The 21147-nt window shown below is 38.9% G+C and overlaps 1 protein-coding gene across 3 annotated transcripts in view; it reads left to right on the plus strand.

The window, feature by feature from the left end:
• LOC134928092 (cadherin-19-like) overlaps positions 1-13135 on the plus strand; it is a 213782-nt gene extending 200647 nt beyond the window's left edge. For all 3 annotated transcript variants that reach the window (XM_063923397.1, XM_063923398.1, XM_063923396.1), the window contains 2 exons: positions 4136-4384; positions 9745-13135. In XM_063923397.1, coding sequence (XP_063779467.1) covers positions 4136-4384; positions 9745-10157 — 662 coding nt within the window. In that variant the 3' untranslated portion in view covers positions 10158-13135. The remainder of the gene's footprint in view (positions 1-4135; positions 4385-9744) is intronic.
• Positions 13136-21147: the final 8012 nt, after the last annotated feature.

Raw genomic sequence — 21147 nt, forward strand, 5'->3', positions numbered from 1 at the left:
GTGTGCCCCAGAAGAGACACATAGTCTTTCTTTTTCCTCTTGGCTCCGGTACTATACGGGAACCATTTTTTACAAATGGATCTCCTTCCAGACCTGGACTAAAGCATCTGCCAACTCCTGGACAGTCCATGGCGTTGGTGGATGGAGCGAGACATGATGTCCCAGATGTGCTCAATTGGATTCAGGTGTGGGGAACAGGTGGGCCAGTCCATAGCATCAATGCCTTCATCTTGCAGGAACTGCTGACACACTCCAGCCAAATGAGGTCTAGCATTGTCTTGCATTAAGAGGAACCCAGGGCCAACCGCACCAGCATATGGTCTCACAAGGGGTCTGAGGATCTCATCTCGGTACCTAATGGCAGTCAGGCTACCTCTGGTGAGCACATGGAGGGCTGTGCAGCCCCCCAAAGAAATGTCACCCAACACCATTACTGACCCACTGCCAAACCGGTCATGCTGGAGGATGTTGCAGGCAGCAGAATGTTCTCCTTGGTGTCTCCAGACTCTGTCACATCTGTCACATGTGCTCAGTGAGAACCTGCTTTCATCTGTGAAGAGCACAGGGTGCCAGTGGCGAATTTTCTAATCTCTGCATGGTGTTGGGCTGTAAGCACAACCCCCACCTGTGGATGTCGAGCCCTCATACCACCCTAATGGAGTCTGTTTCTAATCATTTGAGTAGACACATGCACATTTGTGGCTTGCTGGAGGTCATTTTGCAGGGCTCTGGCAGTGCTCCTCCTGTTCCTCCTTGCACAAAGGCGGAGGTAGCGGTCCTGCTGCTGGGTTGTTGCCCTCCTACAGCCTCCTCCATGTCTCCTAATGTACTGGCCTGTCTCCTGGTAGCGCCTCCATGCTCTGGACACTATGCTGACAGACACAGCAAACCTTCTTGCCACAGCTCACATTGGTGTGCCATCCTGGATGAGCTGCACTACCTGAGCCACTTGTGTGGGTTGTAGATTCTGTCTCATGCTACCACTAGAGTGAAAGCACCGCCAGCTTTCAAAAGTGACCAAAACATCAGCCAGAAAGCATAGGAGCTGAGAAGTGGTCTGTGGTCACCACCTGCAGAACAACTCCTTTATTGGAGGTGTCTTGCTAATTGCCTATAATTCCCACCTGTTGTCTATTCCATTTGCACAACAGCATGTGAAATTGATTGTCAATCAATGTTGCTTCCTAAGTGGACAGTTTGATTTCACAGAAGTGTGATTGACTTGGAGTTACATTGTGTTGTTTAAGTGTTCCCTTTATTTTTTTGAGCAGTGAGACAGAGAGACTGAGAAAGAGAGAGATACATTTGTTATCAGTAAATTCTTCTCCTTCTTTATTGGCATGTCAATTCCCATTGAATAAAATATTATTCATATTAATGCTGCAGCAATCACACATTTAAGATCAGCTAAGGCTGTTTGATGTGAACCATTTGAACTCAACGACTTATCTACTTTTAATTTTAAGAGACAATTACTAGCTTCCAATACACACTATATTAAAGTGAAAATCCTCTAGATAGATTCCTTTATATTAAAATGCATGAAAGCTAAAGAAAATACTTGCTTGCTAGCCATTCTATTTGGTTTTTTGATGAACGCAGAAGAAATGCTTCTTAACTGTAGAGGTTACAAAATCAGAAAATAAGTTTACTTTTCTTTACTTTTAACAATAATAATGTGTAAATACAGTAAGCATAGTCTTCCATACATACAGTATTACTATAGCCAACCTTGGAATAACCTTACATATATCAAAAACATATTATTCTAATAACATTTAATTACACACACAGATTGAGAGCTGCTGTAGTACTCGCAAAGTTGATTGAATTTAGACAAGTAATAGATTTATTTAGTAACCCAAAATGATTTAGCCATGATATAGCTAAACCATTTTGTGCTGTGTGTTCTTTTTTGGTCCCACTGAATAAACTCCTACTTAACAACTTGTTAGCAAAAACACATTTTTGTTATCAATCTTTATCTCCAGCACATCAATCAGAGTGTCCCCATTTCTGAAATAAGCTGGCTACAACAATGTACTGTCCATCAGATAATCAGATTGTTCACAGGCACCAGTTTTTCAACATAGGAATGTGTTGAAATTGTTAGAAATGAAGAGCTTTCCACTTCTGCTACCATGTTACTGAGCATGGTAGAACAGCCTAGAGATCCCAAAATAGTAGTACTGTATAAAGCTCATGTTATGCTAATAATGAAAGAGCATTATGATAAATGCCCCTCTGCAAGAAACAGGTCTGAATCTAACTTTTTAGACGCTTAAAACATCCTATTGTGGGCTAAAAATACATTATATCATATTTTCCAAGTGTTCTACTTCTTGCCTATTATGTTAAAGCAAGATACAGTACTAAAATAGAAAATACAGTAGTTTTGTTAACTAGACAGCTATAGCATAATTAGTAATCAACATAGGCTTATTAAATAAGTACACGGTAAGCATACTTTTTTGATCTCATTGTGCTTATTTTGTCTCATTTACCATGTAAAAGGTCAGATTGTGACACCATTTCAAATGTTTCATTGTATAATACTTTTCTACTACTGTACTTCGTTTACTTTTTTGTCTATCTTAACGTGAAATGTGTTCAATGATGAACCAATGCTGTTACCTAATTTGAGCATGAGCTTGGCTACCAGTATCAAAGTTGAGTGGTCATGCTAAGCTAGACAGTAGACATGGATGTATGGAAATATGCAGTATAATAAGTACAAACTGCTTCTAAACTGCTGTTTATCTCTCTCCCTTTGGCCTTCCCTAATGGACTTGCTCCACCCACTACACTCCTCTCCTGTCACCTGACTTCTACTCTTTTTAAGTAAAACAAACTAATTATTAAAACAAAATTTGATCAACTAATTCTGTTCTTCTAGCCACATTTTTATGTTGTTTTTGGGTTTGTGTTTAGATGCTAATACTTTATAAATTATAATTTGTTACCATTATTTTTGTTACACCTGTATTTGTGATATTTATTTTAAATGTTATTCTACTAGAGGACCACATACTATAATCTTTAAATTATAATTTTAAGTTATTGGTCACAATTTACCTTTCACGGAATATGTTGTGAAATTGTGGGAATTAGTTTTAAAGAAACCATTGTAAAAACCATTTTAACGAGACAAGGTTTATGTCCTCCTTTCAGTATTTAACAAACCACATTAAGCATAGGTCACTGCTGTTTGCCCCTGTACGGCTTATGCCATCTATGCCAGCAATGACAACTCAGCAGCAGCCTTTCTAGTTTGAGTGAAGCCTTCCAATCATTGTTAAGTTCCCTCTGGGTGAAAGTGCAATTAACGTGGTGGGCTGCCAGCAACATAGTGGCATATGCCTTTTAGGAGGGGATGTTGCTGGACCTCACTGGAGAGGTAAGTAATCTAAAACATACTAATGTTATATTCAATAATATCACTGCAATTATAAACTAAATATGCTGCTGGTATTAAATGTGGCACTTTTTGTTTTTAATATGGTGAAAACTCTTAGTTTTGTGGATTATTATGTCTCCTCTGAAATAAAATCTGAATCTTTATCACAGTTTTGTTGTATTCCAAGACACTATTCGATTATATTCTAAGATTAACTATCATTGGAGACAAAGGTTACATACAGAAGTAGTCACGCTCATTGTGACTTTGCCTTGGCACATTCAAACCTCGTTTGCCGCAACTGCGTGTGCTCCCAGCATGCGCGTGCATCTTGGTCGCGTCCGTGCCCATTAAGAATGTATTGAGCGGCAATTGCTGCAGTTCGACGTGGGCTGACGTGCTTTTTAACTAGGTATGCCAAGCATGCATGTGTAGCCGCAGCGAAGTTACAATGAGTATGGCCAAATCTGTGATTATGAGCGATCAATCAAAGACAGAGAGGAAAATAGATACTGTATATGTTCTACTTTCTAATCTGTGGTTTCATGAAATCTGCAATGACAAGATATTGTACGCGTGAAACTACGTGAAATGTTTGATTCACTAGCTATGGTTATAACTTTCTAATTACACCTGGATAGCAAATAACGTAACATGCATTGTACATTGATATAAACTGTTTATATGATACATGTGTGTTTCTACTATTTACAAAATAGTTTTCCATTTTTATTTCAGATAACACAGCTTCCATTTTGACACTTCGAGATGGATATAGCTATCAAGAGATGCCATTACTTTACTTGACAATTATAATTAGTGACAATGGGATCCCTTCACTAAGCAGCACCAACACACTAACCATTAAAGTGTGCGACTGTGGTTCTGATAACAACACAGAGTCTTGTAGGCCAGGAGGATTTTTCTTAAACTTTTTGAACTCTGGTGCATTTATTGCAATCTCTGTTTTTACCGTTTTAATTTTAGGTAATTCATACTATTTTTATATATGCAATTAATTATGTTAATTTCCCCAACACATTCCTTAACAATGTATCACTCTATTGCATTGAAAATGTATGTTAAAAGGTTAACACATATATTGACTTATATTTTAAACAAAGTCCTTATTAACTTACATTAAAATTAGGGGTTTCTATTTAAGAAGCAGTTATTGCCACTTTCTCCTGCTTCTTTGCTAGAGAAAGCATTAGCACAGAGAAGGCATTGATTTCTGTTGTGGTTCCTGTCCCTATCCATGTGGTTGGTCAACAGCAATGATTCATGAAATGCTTAAATAATAATAAAAATTAATAAATAATTTTAAAAAGTCATGTACCTCCAACCCCCATAAAAGTGTTGCTCAAAGCTAAAGCAAAGAATATCAGTACACTATGACAAACTTCAGTGCAAGAACTTGTGAGTAGTGGGCTCAGGTGCAAAAGTATACTTAGGGCCGCCCCTTACCAGACCCACCCCAAGTTCATAACATGCCACCTTTCAGTGGGTGACAGGGAGAGGCACAGGATGATAGGGAGAAGGAGTGGGTGGTAGAGAGAGGCACCAAGTGACAGGAAGAGCTAACAAGTAAGAGGTAGACTTTGTGGGTGACAGGGAGACGGTGACAGGAGTACAGTCACACAGTCCTGCACACAGTCCTATGTAGAGGACTATGGGATGTACCTCGGTGGTGGTGGTTGTTGAAAGAGTGTGCTACTGCAGACTCTAGTTTTACTGTCCTCCAGGCAGGCCTCATGTCCTATTCCAAAATGACCACGAAGATCACTATTTTTTAATTTGCATGGATAATCTTATTTATTTATTGTATAAGATTGTGTAGTTACATGGTGGGAGACAGAAGTCTCCTACTTAGCTCCTATGACAGACCTGGTTAATGTCTGCCATAAAGCTATTCCAACCTCCCTGCACAGCTACCCACTTGCAGTATACACTCGCTGTATGGTGATCTGTATTAAACCATGATCCATTCCAGCTCCACTCTATCACCAGTGTACAGTGGTTGTGACTGTACTTGTTATTTATCAATAAGTCAACACCACTGGTTAAGTAACTGGGCTGTTCTTTGTTTGAGTAAACCACAGGTGTGTGCCTTTAGAACTCTGTAATATCAACATCTGCACACAAATCATTTCCAACAGTGGGAATGCAGAGGCCACTGCCCTGTCTGAGAGGGGGCACCAACCTCTGTGCTTTCCTCAGTTTTGCACTCACTCAGTCAAACAGGCACTGACAGTGTCAGTTACACCAGACATGAGCTGCCATTAATACACAGACAGCTGGGATTCATCTAACATTCACAGCTCTGTGAATTAGAGGCAGTACACATACTGTATGTGATCATCAATGCTGACAGGCAACAGGACTCGCATATCTGTCCAGCTCAATTGGCAAACTGATGCAGCTGCACACACACAAAGTCAACCCTGGCTCCCTGAGGTAAGGGGCAGGTCCCTCACCCTGCACCCTTCCCTGAGCCAGTCATCTGACTTTGGGTATCCAGACTCCAGGTCGACACCAAAAAGGTCGACACACCTTAGGTTGACACCAATTGGTCAACACACCTTAGGTCGACATAAACAAAGGGTTAACATGGACAAAAGGTCAACATGGACAAAAGGTCGACATGAGTTTTTCACATATTTTATTTTTTTTCTACTTTTTCATACTTTACGATCCACGTGGACTACAATTGGGAATGGTAACCTGTGCCAAGCGCAGTGGTAGTGGAGCGAGGCACCTCGCCCGAAGCATGGCGAGCAAAGTGAGCCATGCAAGGGGACATGGTGCACTAATTGGGGTTCGTGGTCACTCTACGTAGAAAACAACACAAAAAAAACTAATGTCAATCTTTTTCCACGTCGACCTTGTCAATGTCGACCTTTTGTCCATGTCGATCTTTTGTCCATGTTGACCTAAGGTGTGTCGACCAATTGGTGTCGACCTAAGGTGTGTTGACCTTTTTGGTGTCGACCTGGAGTCCCATACCCCTGACTTTGCTCAAAATGTTTGTGCGGTGGTCCAGGGGAAAACTCATTGCTGGTCTGGGTAGCAGTGTACCCCTTAGTCCCCAGGGGGTCTTGTGCAATGCATTTGCTGCACCAGTGGTAGTTCAATATCTGCCAGAGTTACATGTCCTGACATCCAGGAGCCATTGAGATTTATGGTTTACTTATCATAAAAAAGGAAAAAATTACCACATTAGCAAAAAAACAACAACAATGGTTTTACATACAAACTCATGGATGAACACCTTATTTTCATACAATTTATTAATAAATTATATTGTATCAATCACCATGTACTGACAAATCAGAGCAAATCAGCTGCATGTCGTTAGAATGAGTGTCCCAGGCTGGCCCTACATGGCATCCTACTGTTAGTGTCTTCAAGAAAACCCCAAACTATGGCCCTCATTCCGGGTTGATCGCTAGCTGCTTTCATTCGCAGTGCAGCGATTAGGTAAAAAAGTGGTACTTCTGCGCATGCGTATGGGGTGCAGTGCGCACGCAGGACGTTCTTTCACAAAAGCCAATGCAGTTTCACACAAGCTCTAGTGACGCTTTTCAGTCGCACTGCTGGCCGCAGAGTGATTGACAGGAAGTGGGTGTTTCTGGATGGTGACTGACCGTTTTCGGGGAGTGTGTGTAAAAATGCAGGCGTGTCGGATAAAAACACAGGAGTGGCTGGGGAAACGTAGGCATGGCTGAACTAAATAGTCTGAAGTGATCACTAGCTAGGAGTAAGTCTCGAGCTACTCAGAAACTGCGCAATCTTTTTTTGTAGCAGCGCTGCAATCCTTTCGGTCGCACTTCTGCTAAGCTAAGATACACTCCCAGAGGGTGGCGGCCTAGTGTTTGCTCTGCTGCTAAAAGCAGCTAGCGAGCGGACAACTCGGAATGAGGGCCTATATGTCTTTCCCTGATAATCTTGCTACAAGTCTGTACTGTTAGAGTTGGTGTTAATAATGAAACATTATGATTTCTTTAAATGCTCCCAATTATTCCTCTCTGCTGTACTGTGTGTATCTCTATATAGAAGTGCATATACAATATCTTTAGAACACATTTTTCATAAATAAAAAAATGCCCTTTTTACAGCCAACTCTGCACCTGCTAATGATAATGACTTAGGGGGTCATTCCGAGTTGATCGTTCGCTAGCAGTTTTTAGCAGCCGTGCAAACGCATTGTCGCTGCCCACTGGGGAGTGTATTTTCGCTTTGCAGAAGTGCGAACGCTTGTGCAGCAGAGCGCCTGCAAAATTTTTGTGCAAAACAAGACCAGCCCTGTAGTTACTCTATGTGTGCGCTGATTCTAATGACGGAGGGACGGCTTTTGACGTCACACACCCACCCAGCGAACGCCCAGCCACGTCTGCGTTTTACCAAACAATCCCTGAAAACGGTCAGTTGCCACCCAGAAATGCCCACTTCATGTCAATCTCCTTGCGATCGGCTGGGCATTTGGAATCGTCGCTAGAACCAGTGCAAAACCACAAAGGACTTTGTACCCGTACGACGCGCATGTGCATTGCGGTGCATACGCCTGCGCAGATGAGCAATTTTTTTCACTGATCGCTACTCAGTGGACAACGGCAGCTAGCGATCAACTCGGAATGACCCCCTTAATCTGATTGGATGTTAGCACATGCTTTATAGATTGTCGTAATCGTATTCGTCCAATGTTATTAGTAATATAAATTCTCATCCAGTGATCTAAAATGACCAATAATGCCCAATGCATTTTGTCATACTGTGTTAAGGTAAAGGTATTAAAAAAAAAAAGATACAATGTAAATATTGTAATGAAACAAAGCCCCATGTATTATGGTGAAAACTGTTTTTTTTTCAAAACATGAAAAATCTAAAAGTTTGCCCACTTTACACCATTTTTTGTATCTATACCCCTAAAGCTCTATTTACGTGTATGAGACTTAAGAATGAGTAACAACATCAGATATGTACTTTTACTCCCTATGATAAATTAGCCTTATTATTTGATTTTGTATTCTTCATATACTTGATACAAGTTATTCATTAAACTATTTATACATATATGTCACTTCATTATAATCATACTATTATTCTAAATACTTGTAACTATCACTACCACATTTTTTTTTCAGATACTGTATATTTAGTTTTCATTGTTAATTCATTCTGTCAGTAGGCTGCTTTACATAGTGTCACTTGCAGCATTAATAGTTAAATGCATGTTTTGTAATCAATTCCTGTTATACATTTACAATGTACATTTGGTGTCAACTGTATTGTCAGATTTGTTATGACAAGTGTAGCTATTATAAACCAAATAGGAGTCATTTGTTTTGCTTTAAAAAGTAGCATCATTCCTTCATGTTGATGAATTTACTATACAGTAGCTTATGAAAATCAACCATTCACAATCTCCTAGTCTGTAATCCATGTTATACTTGAAAGATCTCAATTTCTGTGCAAACCTACAAGCAGAAAAACCCTGGATGCAAACCAAAATGAAGTATAAATGAATCAAAATGAATACTTACAACAAATGCACTAAAGCTGCTCCCACTGCATGTAGTTCAGTTGCTGCCCAAGGTGACTTTTTGGATCATTCATAAATCTTAGTTTATGAAGTCATGATAGATTGAGATATGGGAGCATCTTTTAAATATTCCCTCGGAGTCTATTCATTTGTTTTGGTTGCATTGAAAGAAATACAGTAGAATACATTAAATTGAATTTTATGATTTAATTATTGCTATTAGTTACAACTATTTCTGTTAAATTTCAGGTTTTTGGTGATTTCTTATTATGAAAAATAAAAAAAAACCTCAAAAATATAAGTTTAAAATGTATAACAAGGACAGTAGTTTTAAATAAAATGTAACCATATTATCAAATTCTTTTAAAATGACTCAAGTGCTGCCATGATTTAGATGTAAAGTTGTATTAATATAATGGCATTATATTTTGCATAATGGCACTTGGGAATAGTTTTCTGTAACAGAAAAACATTGGTGTAAATTTACTAATGTGGGAGGTTTTTTTTTAGAACTTGTGATGTTGCCCAAAGCAACCAATCAGATTCTATCTATTATCTTCTAGAAGCAGCTAGATAAAGGTTAAGTAGAATCTGATTGGTTACATGGGCAACATATAATAGTTCTAAAAAAACCTCCCACCTTAGTAAATTTACCCCATTGTCTTTACATTAAGCAAAAATCTACTGCTAAAGTAAAATTCAAAAGTACAAGGATAGTGTACAAAATCCTGGCGGTGTTAAAGCATTTATAATAACTGAAGCCATGGTTAAATACAAATTATTTTTGTCTTTTGTCTTTAAATAGTTTTGGCTTTGCTTATTCACATGAAATTCCAGAAGAGACATGCCATGTTAGCTGAGAAAGGAGAAGACTTAAAAGAGAACATTGTCAAGTATGATGATGAAGGAGGAGGAGAAGAGGACACGGAAGCTTTTGATATGATAGGACTCAGACATCACACAGTGATGAGAGAACATAAGAAAAAACGTACTATAAGAACTGATATTCAAAGTATGTACAGATTGTCATTGGGGCTTGGTCCTGATGTTGCTATTTTTAGAGAATTCCTTACAGAAAAATTAGAAGAAGCAAATTCAGACCAAAGTGTTCTTCCACTGGACTCTCTTCATAGCTATGCTTTTGAAGGTACAGGATCAACCTCAGGATCGCTCAGCTCTATAGAATCAAGCGGATCAAATACTGATCAATACTTCTAAAAAAAAAAGAAAAAGTTGCAGCAATCAGCTACATATTCGATGATATGCTAAAAAACTTGTCAAGTATTATTACAGGACAGCATACAGTACAGTATGTAACTTCATATGAAATAAATGCTGTTTGCAGTGTAAAAAAAAACTAACATTTTTGTAACACCTTTTTACTAGAGACACACAGTATATTAACTCTCACAGTTTGGCACTCTGAATGCTAATATCCTGATTTTGACAAATTGGTAAATAATGTTTTGTTTATACTTCATGCTAAAATAATTTTGGAGGTTATAAAAGATTCTAGAATGTACATTTCTTCAAAAGTTATTTTATTTAAGTGATTTGTCAGCTACGAATGAATGAAAATCAGTACTGTACTGGTTAAATTACATCTAGATGGGGATCTTGGCCTTATCACTCCCACAAAACAAAGTCAATATGTCTCAGTTTTGTGAAATGTAGACCATTACTGCCCACTCCCTGCCCCCCAGGCAGCTGCAGACACTCAAAAACCGACTGCAGCCTTACTGCATCCTGGGACGCAGGACACATATGTAGTTTGGGTCCTGCGCATGCGCAGTGTTCCAAACATCGGTACTCTGTGGCCACCACAGAATAATGACCGAACCTGAATCAAGCTCAATACAAGTGCTCTGGGTTAGTGGTACAGGACCAGTTCGTAATATTTATGGTCAATGTAATAGACAAAAATAGTCCTTGTGGCTGCCAATCATAAAATATATGAACAAACAGAAGCGAATCCTGTCCCATACCACATAACTGAACATAAGGATGACATATAAACACAAATTACTTCTTTTAATATTTTTTTCTGCATTTATCCATCACAAACATTTGGCCTAGGGGTGCTGTGAAAAACAGTCTGACACTCTAGGGCGCTGTGATTGAAAAAAGTTTGGGACCCTGTAAAGTCTAAATTTCCTTTTTATGTGATAGACTAGTATTCATTTGGAATAGCTTTTTTCTTTAATATTGTGTTTTAATACCGAGCTTTCTATTGATAACAGAGTGAAGTAAATATATTTTTGCAATAAGAGTGTTATGTAGGGAAAACCAGACACAAAGCGCAAAGTGCCAGCATATGCCAATGCATATATGCATTCATCTACAGCATGTCAGACTGTTGTATGTATGCATCACTCTGTCCCACTGTTTTCCCTTCCATGGCTGAAGTTGTCTTTATTAGTATCTGTTTAACACCCTAAAGTGTTTGAGGATCAACTGATAAAGTTTGCTCATTGTTCTAGTCATTACTGGGATCTCGTTCACCCTTTGTATATGGAAACAATTTACTTTAAAGCTTTAAAGTTATTTTAGCTAAATAGCCCATACACATCTTAAATAACACCTGTTAGTCTATGCACATGGCCATATACTGTACGTTGGTGCACTTCCAGGTACTTTTGTCAAGTTTGGCAGAAATAACATCCAGAGTACTTAAGAACACGTTCTGAGATATATGTCCTATGGATGGTAAGCGATTACTTTTAGTAAACCAAGTAGGCTGACAGTCTGTACTCCCTTGTGTAGTTGCTGATAATTGGATAGCTTATTGAACTTTAAATACTGTAGTTAATTTTTTTCTAAGCATCACAGTTGCTGTACTCATCCAGTTCAGGACCTACAGTATTCTGTTCAGTTAGTACTGTATGTACTGTACATAATAAGGAATCAGCCTCAGTTAAGCTACTTAGCATTATGGTTACTATGTGTAGCAAATGCTGAAACTCCCAGCTATGACAGAGTGCTGCTGCTGACAAGGATACTAGGCTACTTGTCGCATTCTGGGTTGCAGCTGCCGCAGCCCGCCCCCCGCCTCGGTCCAGCTCACTGCTAGTTTTGACCATCCTTACTTCTAATTGGATCACCAAAGGGTCTAATTCAGAGTTGATCTCAGCAGCACGATTGTTCTCTAATGGGCAAAACCATGTGCACTGCAGGTGGGGCAGATATAACATGTGCAGAGAGAGTTAGATTTGGGTGGGGTGTGTTTAAACGCAAATTTAAATTACAGTGTAAAAATAAAGCAGCCAGTATTTACCCTGCACAGAAACAAAATAACCCACCCAATTCTAACTCTCTCTGCACATGTTATATCTGCCCTACCTGCAGTGCACATGGTTTTGCCCATTAGAGAACAATTTTGCTGTTGCGATCAGGTCTGAATTAGGCCCAAGGTCCAGAGTTACCAAGACTTTGGACAGCAAGGACAGATCTTACTTTTCAGCTATTTATTGCCTTTTTAGAGGCATGATAGAAAAGGACCCTAGGATTATGTGTGTATTGTAATAATGTAAAGTGATTTGGAAGGTACAGTAGGTCAAATATAACTTAATCTGTTAACATACAAGCTGTATGCAAAGAGACAAATTTTACAAAAGTACCGTAAATCTTTTCTCCATGAATTAATGCACTAATGTTTTGACTTTTTCTTTTACAGCTCTTTTGTCCAGCCATTTATTTGCTTTTGCTGAAGTAGATTGCTAGCCATATTTTAAAATATCATAAGGACTGACGTTGGCTGCAGTAGTGACCCAAAATGTAGGCACAGTTTGCATTCTCTAAAAAAAAGCTTCAGTTTTGGGTATATGGAATGCTGTAACTCACAATATATGTGTACGCAGCAAATGCACTCGGATTACACCAGGCACTTGGTGCATGCAGCTATTCCTATGCTTATAAAACACATTTGATAATAGGCATCAACCACTAATTTCCCCTGCCACTGCTTGCTTTATTGATTCATGCTGTACTGTATCTCTCTTTTGAAGGCCTTTACAGTGGATGCATTTCAGTATCTAGTTGCTCATACTGTATATGTATTTGACACTTATTACAAAACATGATGACTCAATATTGTGGTATTTGTATTTATTGTGATGTATATTATACAATAAATTATATGTTTTCAAGTATCCATGGCTGTATATTTAATACTGTATATGTTTTGTTTTGATAGTATTATTTGTCATACAGAATTTTGTATCCATATTTCAAATACTGTAGTACTATACAGTGAATAAAGACTTCCCATTGTTTATACAATTGCAGTTTTTTGTGATGCAAGCCCTGAAATCAAGATACTGTAAGTCATGTACTCTTTATCCAAAATAGAATATTCAAGCCCATCTACAATGGTCTGGTGAGCTGTAGGTTAAACTTTTTGGCTTTAACTCTAAAATATATTTGGTGCAAAGACCACAAAGATGATCAATCTAAGTGTACCATATTACTATGTATCATGGTAATAATCTCAACATGCTTTGGGGCTGCTTCTTTTCCACTGGTTCAGGGGCTATAATAAGCATATAACGCATAAGAAATAGTTTAAAAAAAATCTGAAAATGAAGAGGACTGTTAACGGCCAACATGATAATAATCCAAAGCACACATCTGAATCTGCCATGATATGTATCCCAAACTAATCAGATTCAGATGTGGGACATCTGATGCTTGCACAAAAGGGGGTGTGGTCTCATGTCCACAATGCCACACCACTGTTTCTTATTACATTGGGGGTTTGCTCCAGTCTGTACTGGCTGTGTGGCTGATGCTCAATACGCAGGTCATCCATTCACCACTGCTATTCACAGCAGAGTAGTTGTTACAGGGTGTGCACCAACCTCCCCCTTGCCCACAGGACACTGTGGCCCATAGGTGCCAGAAAAGGAAGATCAATAACTATACTATTGATATATTTCCTCCGAATATAATAAACCTTGAACTTTTGGCAGATAGGAATGGAATACAATTGCAAACTCCAGGGGACATAGCTCTAATCCAGCAGGTTGTCATCAGTGAATTTGACTGATATGTAGATTTAAAAAAGCAACAGAAATGTTAAATCAGGCATGTTTAGCATTTACGTCTATTGCCACATTAAATCTATTTGTCAAAGCTGCCTGTGATCTGCATTTGTAACAAACCTTCTGGTTAGAATATTTACTTCCAGGGGGTAAATTTCTAAAAGTCAATTTGGGTCGATGTTGTAGAAGTTTGTACACAGCCTCTGAGGCTGTGAATCTGCATTTGTGAATGCTGCTGCATTCACTGACCCTCACATGACACTCTCTTCACACTTCCAAGAGATGGCCTATTTTGGGGAATCATGCAGACCACCTTTCAGTAACTACCCTGAAACACCCATGGTTATCTGCTGCAAGCTCTACTACAAGAGACCCCATATGCAATAGCAGTACGTACAGTCTAGAGACGTGCATGAACAATAGGGGTTATGTGTGTTCATACATGTGCAGTAGCAAAAAGTCGCTCAACTATGCAAATATTGGCATTGCGTCCAAATCTGAGTCAGGACATAAGTGATGTGTATCACAAGCCAAACTTATCTTACTTTGCCCTTTCAATTTACTGTATGCTACATGCCTTCCCTTTCCTCAGCTCTCCTCATGGCCCATTACTAGCATTTCTATCTATCTATCTATCTATCTATCTATTTATCTATCTTTATATGTAATGCTACTCTGAAAAAAAAAAATTTGTGCTAACTTTGCAGAACGTTAGATTATGAACATTTCTCTTACAGAAAGTAAGCAGGACTATAAGAGCTTTGCTTTTCATTAGAAGTCTATAATTTAAGATTATATGACAACTCATAAAAGGATGATGACAACTCAAAAAATGAACAACACTTCTGGAAGAATATGCAACTTATGCATCCAGTGAAAAGTGCATGATTTACAAAATGCTAACCTATCTTTCTTAAAGCCATACAGATGGCGTAATACAATGAAATAGAAATATATTAGTACTGGCATTGTTAAGTTTATATGGAAAATCAGAAAGGGGTCTTAAAGCATTCAAATACAAACACTGAATGTTTAATTATGATTTAAGTCACACATGGATTTAAAAAAGATCTACAACTTGGGTCTTCTTAATCCCCCAACTAAAAAAATGTATTAGCTATGCATTTTACTGAAGATCAGTTATAATCTGTGACTATTGCGAATGCAAAAGTCATGCTTTATTATATCTATTTGATATAAGATGTATTTATTATAAGATATTAAAGTACCAGGTTATTTTGCAAAACTATATAAAGATACAGGATAACTAATAAATACTGTATGCAAAAGACCTTAAATGTATATTTTTTTCTAAAGCAAATGTTATATAAATGATGTTTCTGCAACTTCTACACTATAATATTCTGATCATGTAGGTATTTTTGAAAGTGCAATGTTGGGTGAAAGCGATTGATTAATTAATGCTATAAAATACTGTAGTTATTCATATTGTCCTTGCCTTTTCAATTAATTATCTCAGTGCTGCAGAGGTTATTAACACAACTACTGTATACGAAGGCATAGCTACCATAGGTACATGGAGTACAGTTGCTATGGGTCCCAAAGCTGAGAGGGGCCCACTTTCCCTGTCAAAGTTAAATGTGTTATATACATTTTTTATAAATTGGTGACACATAGGGGCCCTTACAAGCTTTTGCCTTGGGACCTACAATGTATCTAGTTATGCCCTGGATCTGTTCATTGTAATGTGGTATAAAATGCATGGGAGGGCATTTTAATGTTACAGTTAGATAAACTGGGACACTGTAACGTGGCACAGTATGAAGTGGAGGCAATATAGTGTGGCATAATATGAACTGGTGGGCAGAACTGTAATGTAGCATAATATGAACTGAGGACCCTGTAATTTATAATGTCAATTGGGGGTACTGTGTGGCATAATGTATACTGGCATCCCTACAATATGACATAATGTGAACTTGGGCACTACTTTGGTTCCCAAAATAAACTAGGGAACTGCTATTGGGCGTAACATTTTCTAAGGCACTACTATAGTTCAGAAAAGGAACATGGGCACTATTATGGAACATAAAATTAACAACTGCTGCAGAGATGTGTCTCTCTAGAAGCATTGGAGCAGGGGCCCCTTCAAAATTTTGCTATGGGGCCCACAAATTTCTGTCTATGCCCCTGACTGTACAAACACTGGTTGATGCTCTTTGAACCACAGGATTCGAAAACGTGCATTGTCAAGAGTGCTGATATATTTTTGCAACTGGTTGCTTGCAGCATAGATTAAAAATAATACTATGTGATTACTTGATTGTTTGCTTGGCACTTTGAATTAATGTACAGATATTATGATTGTGGTGTACGCATTTCTGCTAACTGGTACATTTATTGGATGAATTTATTCTATTGAAATTTCAGGTATAGTATATTCCATACATCAGACCAACTTTCTTCCAACAATCCAACTGACCAACTGTCCAACTTTTCTGTCCAATTAAAATGCTGCCCCACACACCTAACTAATTTTTTTCTCCAACTTATGTTACAGAAGTAAAGAGACTGTGTCTGTCTACTTCTGCATGTTTCAGTTAAATAAATACATTGTTATTTATCAAAAAGTGTGACTTGACAGCCGAGGTTGGGGAAAACATAAAGTATACCATTTGTTGAAACAATGAACAGTTACTCTGTGGCCAGAATTAGTTTTCAACCAATCAATTCATTATTAATTATTAAATGTGGGAAAAAAACTAATAAAATATTTGTGTCTGTTGTAGTTATCCAACATTAATGATTTGTCTGGTTTTATTTTATAACACAGATGAGGCAGTTCCGGCTTCCTGGCCGAGATTTGTTTATAGATATGGACTACATTACAATGGGACATAAATTCTGGCATCAGGTAATAGAAAGAACTCCAGTGAGCTCCCAGTGGGGCCAATCATCTGTATTTACAGATTATTAAATCAGTCATCTGAGACTTAATGATCAAACCTCACTAGCAGAATGGCTACATCTATGAGCTATGATAAATTGCTCAAATCACTACTATCCACTGAGGTCATAATCATGAGTGGCTCCAACCTGTTTGGAGGAGCGGGCTGCCGCTGCCCATGATGCCTGATCCAAAGAGGAGGAGAGGAGGTAGCTCCAGCCACAGGCTAGGTCATTTCACCTGCACAATGGATCTGGCATTCACCAGTACTGGTATATGTGCACAAGTGGTGATAGTACTGTGCATGTGCAGCCAACAGAAGCTGGGTATGGCTGACAATTAGGCAGGGAGTGTCTTACTACTGGAAGCATGCTCTCTGTGAATCTCAGCCTCAACTGGCAGTCCCAAAGTGAGAAAATACCTCCCAATGGGACTGCCTGTCCTGTGTGTGATTGGCAGTTAGCACTTTCAACGGAATTTACTTCCAGTCACAGTGTAGCCAGTGCAGTCATGAACTGCATCCTGCCTACTGATGTGGTGGATTTTACTGGGGGGTCTGCTCATAGGTAAAATCCACCACTGGACTCATAAATATATAAAGAAATTAGTGAATACTTAACTCTGAAATGAAAAATAATAGATTCTTTTAAAATCAGGAGAGTGCCACAGCACTAGTGTAATGTAGTAAAAATGGATCAGATACATATTTGGATACAAGTTGAAACAATTACTTAAACAGTAGATGGATTGATACTAAGTTGTTTTTTTTTCCACTAAAAACACTCAGAGGTTATACAATTGTTTGCCTGTTACATTTGAGAAGAAAACCACCCTACCAAGAATTTATTTTTGTAAGGGGATTCTAAATCTTGAAAATACAGGGAATAATGAAACTATAATGCACAGTGTCTACAACTATTTTTGCTACAGAAGTACTGTATATACAGTAAATGTGTGGAGAATACTCAATGACTAATTATATAACAAGTTGGCAATGGGAAAATAAGAAATAACATACAGTACTACAATGAATTAGCCATAAATAAGCTATGACAATATAGTAGAGTTTTTTGATATTGTTATTATTATTAGTAGTAGTAGTAGTAGTAGTAGTAGTAGTAGTAGTAGTAGTAGGCACTGGCCGCATCTATTACTATATATGCCACTAGTACTGAAGTATCCGGCTGCATGTACAGGATGGTGCCCTGTACATACAAGTATATATGTGTTGGCAAAGGGCAAAGTGTAAGAGGCAGGTCCTTAAGTACCATTAGTGGGGTGGTTAATGGAGGTCGCTGGCTGTCCAGGACATTAAAGGGTACAGTTGATGAGGTATGTCCTATAGTACATTAAGAAGATGGTTAAGGGGATATATGGCTTCACAGGACAGTAAGTGGTGAAGTTAGAAGGGCACAACCTGTAGCACAGCTGGGATAGGGGTATATCCCTGTGCAGGACAGTAAGGGGAGAAGTTAAAAGGGCAGGATCTGTAATACAGCTGGGTTGAAGGTATGTAGATTTACAGGACAGTAAAGGGTGAAGTTAGAGAGTCAGAACCTGTAACACAGCTGGTGTGGGATATTTATGACTCTACAGGACAGAAAGGGGTGTAGTTAGAGGGGCATGTCCTGCAGCATAGCTGGAGTCGGGGCATATGGCTGTAACTGACAGTTAGAGTTGAAGTTAGAGGGGCAGGTCCCGCAGCACAGCTCAGCTATGACGGGGAATGGGGGGTGGGGCTTTATATATTGGTACATGGAAGTAAGGGGTGAACTAAGTGGGAAAAGTCCTGTAATAGAAGAAGGAGTGGGTACATGGCTGTACATGGCAGTACAGGTGTAGTTAAAGGGGCAGGTTCTGTAGTACAGTTATTGGAGGTGTTTGCAGGTCTCCTGTCACATTTTTTATTCAAATTTACATTTTTTATTAGTATTTTTCAACAGTTACACAAACATAAGATGAGGAAAAAAGGGTACAAAAAAAAGGAGATGGGGAAGGGAAAAGAGAAGAGTAAAGGTGCATACACACGGTGAGATTCGGACTTATCCGATTCTCACCGTGCGACAGGGGGCCGGGTCGGCACTTAGCCAGTATCGCAAGCACATAATAACTGTGCCTGCGATGCTGGCTATGTGCGATTTCAATCCTGACTATCTCTTCTATAGAGATAGTCAGGATTGACTTGCCTGCACAGCCTATTTTTTCTTCCGATGCCGACCGCGCGGGGCCGCGCATCGGCATCGGATCGGGATCGCAAGGTGACTGTCACCTTGCGATCTGCACTATATTTTCTTCCGATTCTGACTATATAGTCAGAATCGGAAGAAAATATCTTACCGTGTGTACACACCTTTATGCAGCAGGTACATTCAATGCATCGAAAAGAGAATAAACCGTACAGTATGATGAGTATTCTTTGATTAGAAAGAAGATAGGATTCAGCCTGTGGGGGATCTTTAGGAATTGTGAAGGAAGTACATTATACCAGCCAACAAATTTACATGAACATTGAACCCCCAGTAGTTAAATTTAGAGGGATTGTTGGTCCAAGAGGACCATTTTGTTAGGGGGAAGCCCTTGCCAAGAAACTAGAGTAAGGGATACCTGCCATTTCAAATTCAAAGTGAGATTGCACAGCGATTTCAACCTCGGTAAATGCAGGAATTATAGGCGTACGACAGTTTCGTGCTAGGAGAAGCATTGCTGAGGCTAATATATGACCCATTACATATCTGTCCGAGAAAGAAGTAATTTCTGGTAGCAAGTGTAGTAATGATAATTTTGGGTTGGGAGGTAGGGGAAGTTCCAGTACTGTTGAAATCAGCCAGAACACCTGGTTCCAAAAATTTGTAATTAGAAGACAAGACCAAAATATATGAAAGAGGTTACCCACCCATCCACAATTACGCCAGCATTCATTAGATGTAGTGGGCCACATATGGTGAAGGAGAGTGGGTGTTAAATACTGTCTATAAAGAATTTTATAAAATTGTTCCGTATGGGACACGCATTTAGACAGGGCGAAGCAAGTATGGAATACTGACCGCCATTCATCCTCTGATATGGTACAGGCGAGGTCAATTTCCCATTTGTAAAGTGAGGAGAATTTTGTAGTTGTTTTTGAGGTAATCAAAAGAGAGTAACATTGAGATATAGCACCTCTACTTTTTGCTTTAGCAATCAGGTCAAATACAAATCTAGGGATAGAGGACAATTTATGAGAGGGTGGCGACACACTCCTTAACCAGTGTCTTAACTGGAGATATTTATAGAAATCTCTCTGTGAATTGGAGAACTTAGATTGTATTTGAGAATATGACAACAGGGTACCCAAAGCCATTATATCCTGCAACTTCACGATGCCCTGGGTAACCAAGAATGAAAGGTTAAATCTGGAATCAACATGCCAAACCTTTTAGTGAGAGCTCCACATGAGGAAGTGAGAACTCCTCAGCTCTGTGCACCAGTATTAACCAAGCCTTATGGGATGCCGGCATTGAGATGGATAAGGCCTCCATATGTTTTCCCTCCATAAAGGGTAACCATAAAATATCTAATAATGGGAAGGGGGAGATAAATCCATTCTCAAGTTGGACCCTTGGTTTAGGATTATCTGTCTCCATCCAAGCCCCTAGGGAGGAAAGAATACAGGCACCTGATATAACTGTAGATCTGGAAAAGACAAGACCCCTTGCAATTTGGGAAGAGCTAATGTACGACGTGCTAGTCTTGGTTTCTTCCCCTTCCAAACATATTTCCCCAGCAACTTATAAAATTTAGAAAGTAGAGAATTAGGTAATAAAATAGGAATGCTTCTAAATAAATTTAACAATTTGGGGAGTAGAACCATTTTCAGCGCTGCTATATGGCCTAACCACGAGACATTTTGCATCATCCAATCATTCGTCAAACAAGAAAACTTGTTTAACAAGGGGGGATTATTGCAGTAGATTAAATCTGAAACTTTTGGGGAAAGCTGGATTTCCAGATATTTAAGGCTTCTATCTTGCCAAGCATAGTTATAATCAGATTTCAGTGAGTCAAGTAAACTGGAAGGGACATTGATGGGGAGAGCTTCTGTCTTAGAGCAATTCAACTTCTAAAATGATACAGAAGAGTATTCTAAAAAATCATGTAGGGAAACAGGAATCATGTAGGGAGTCAGCAGCACATCATCTGCGAAGAGGCATATTTTGTAAAGATGTTCAAATAGAATTGGGCCAGTTACCAGAGCCGGCCCTAACCAATATGATGCCCAAGG

The sequence above is a fragment of the Pseudophryne corroboree genome, chromosome 5 (assembly GCF_028390025.1).
Source record: "Pseudophryne corroboree isolate aPseCor3 chromosome 5, aPseCor3.hap2, whole genome shotgun sequence".
NCBI classification, from domain to species: Eukaryota; Metazoa; Chordata; class Amphibia; order Anura; family Myobatrachidae; genus Pseudophryne; species Pseudophryne corroboree.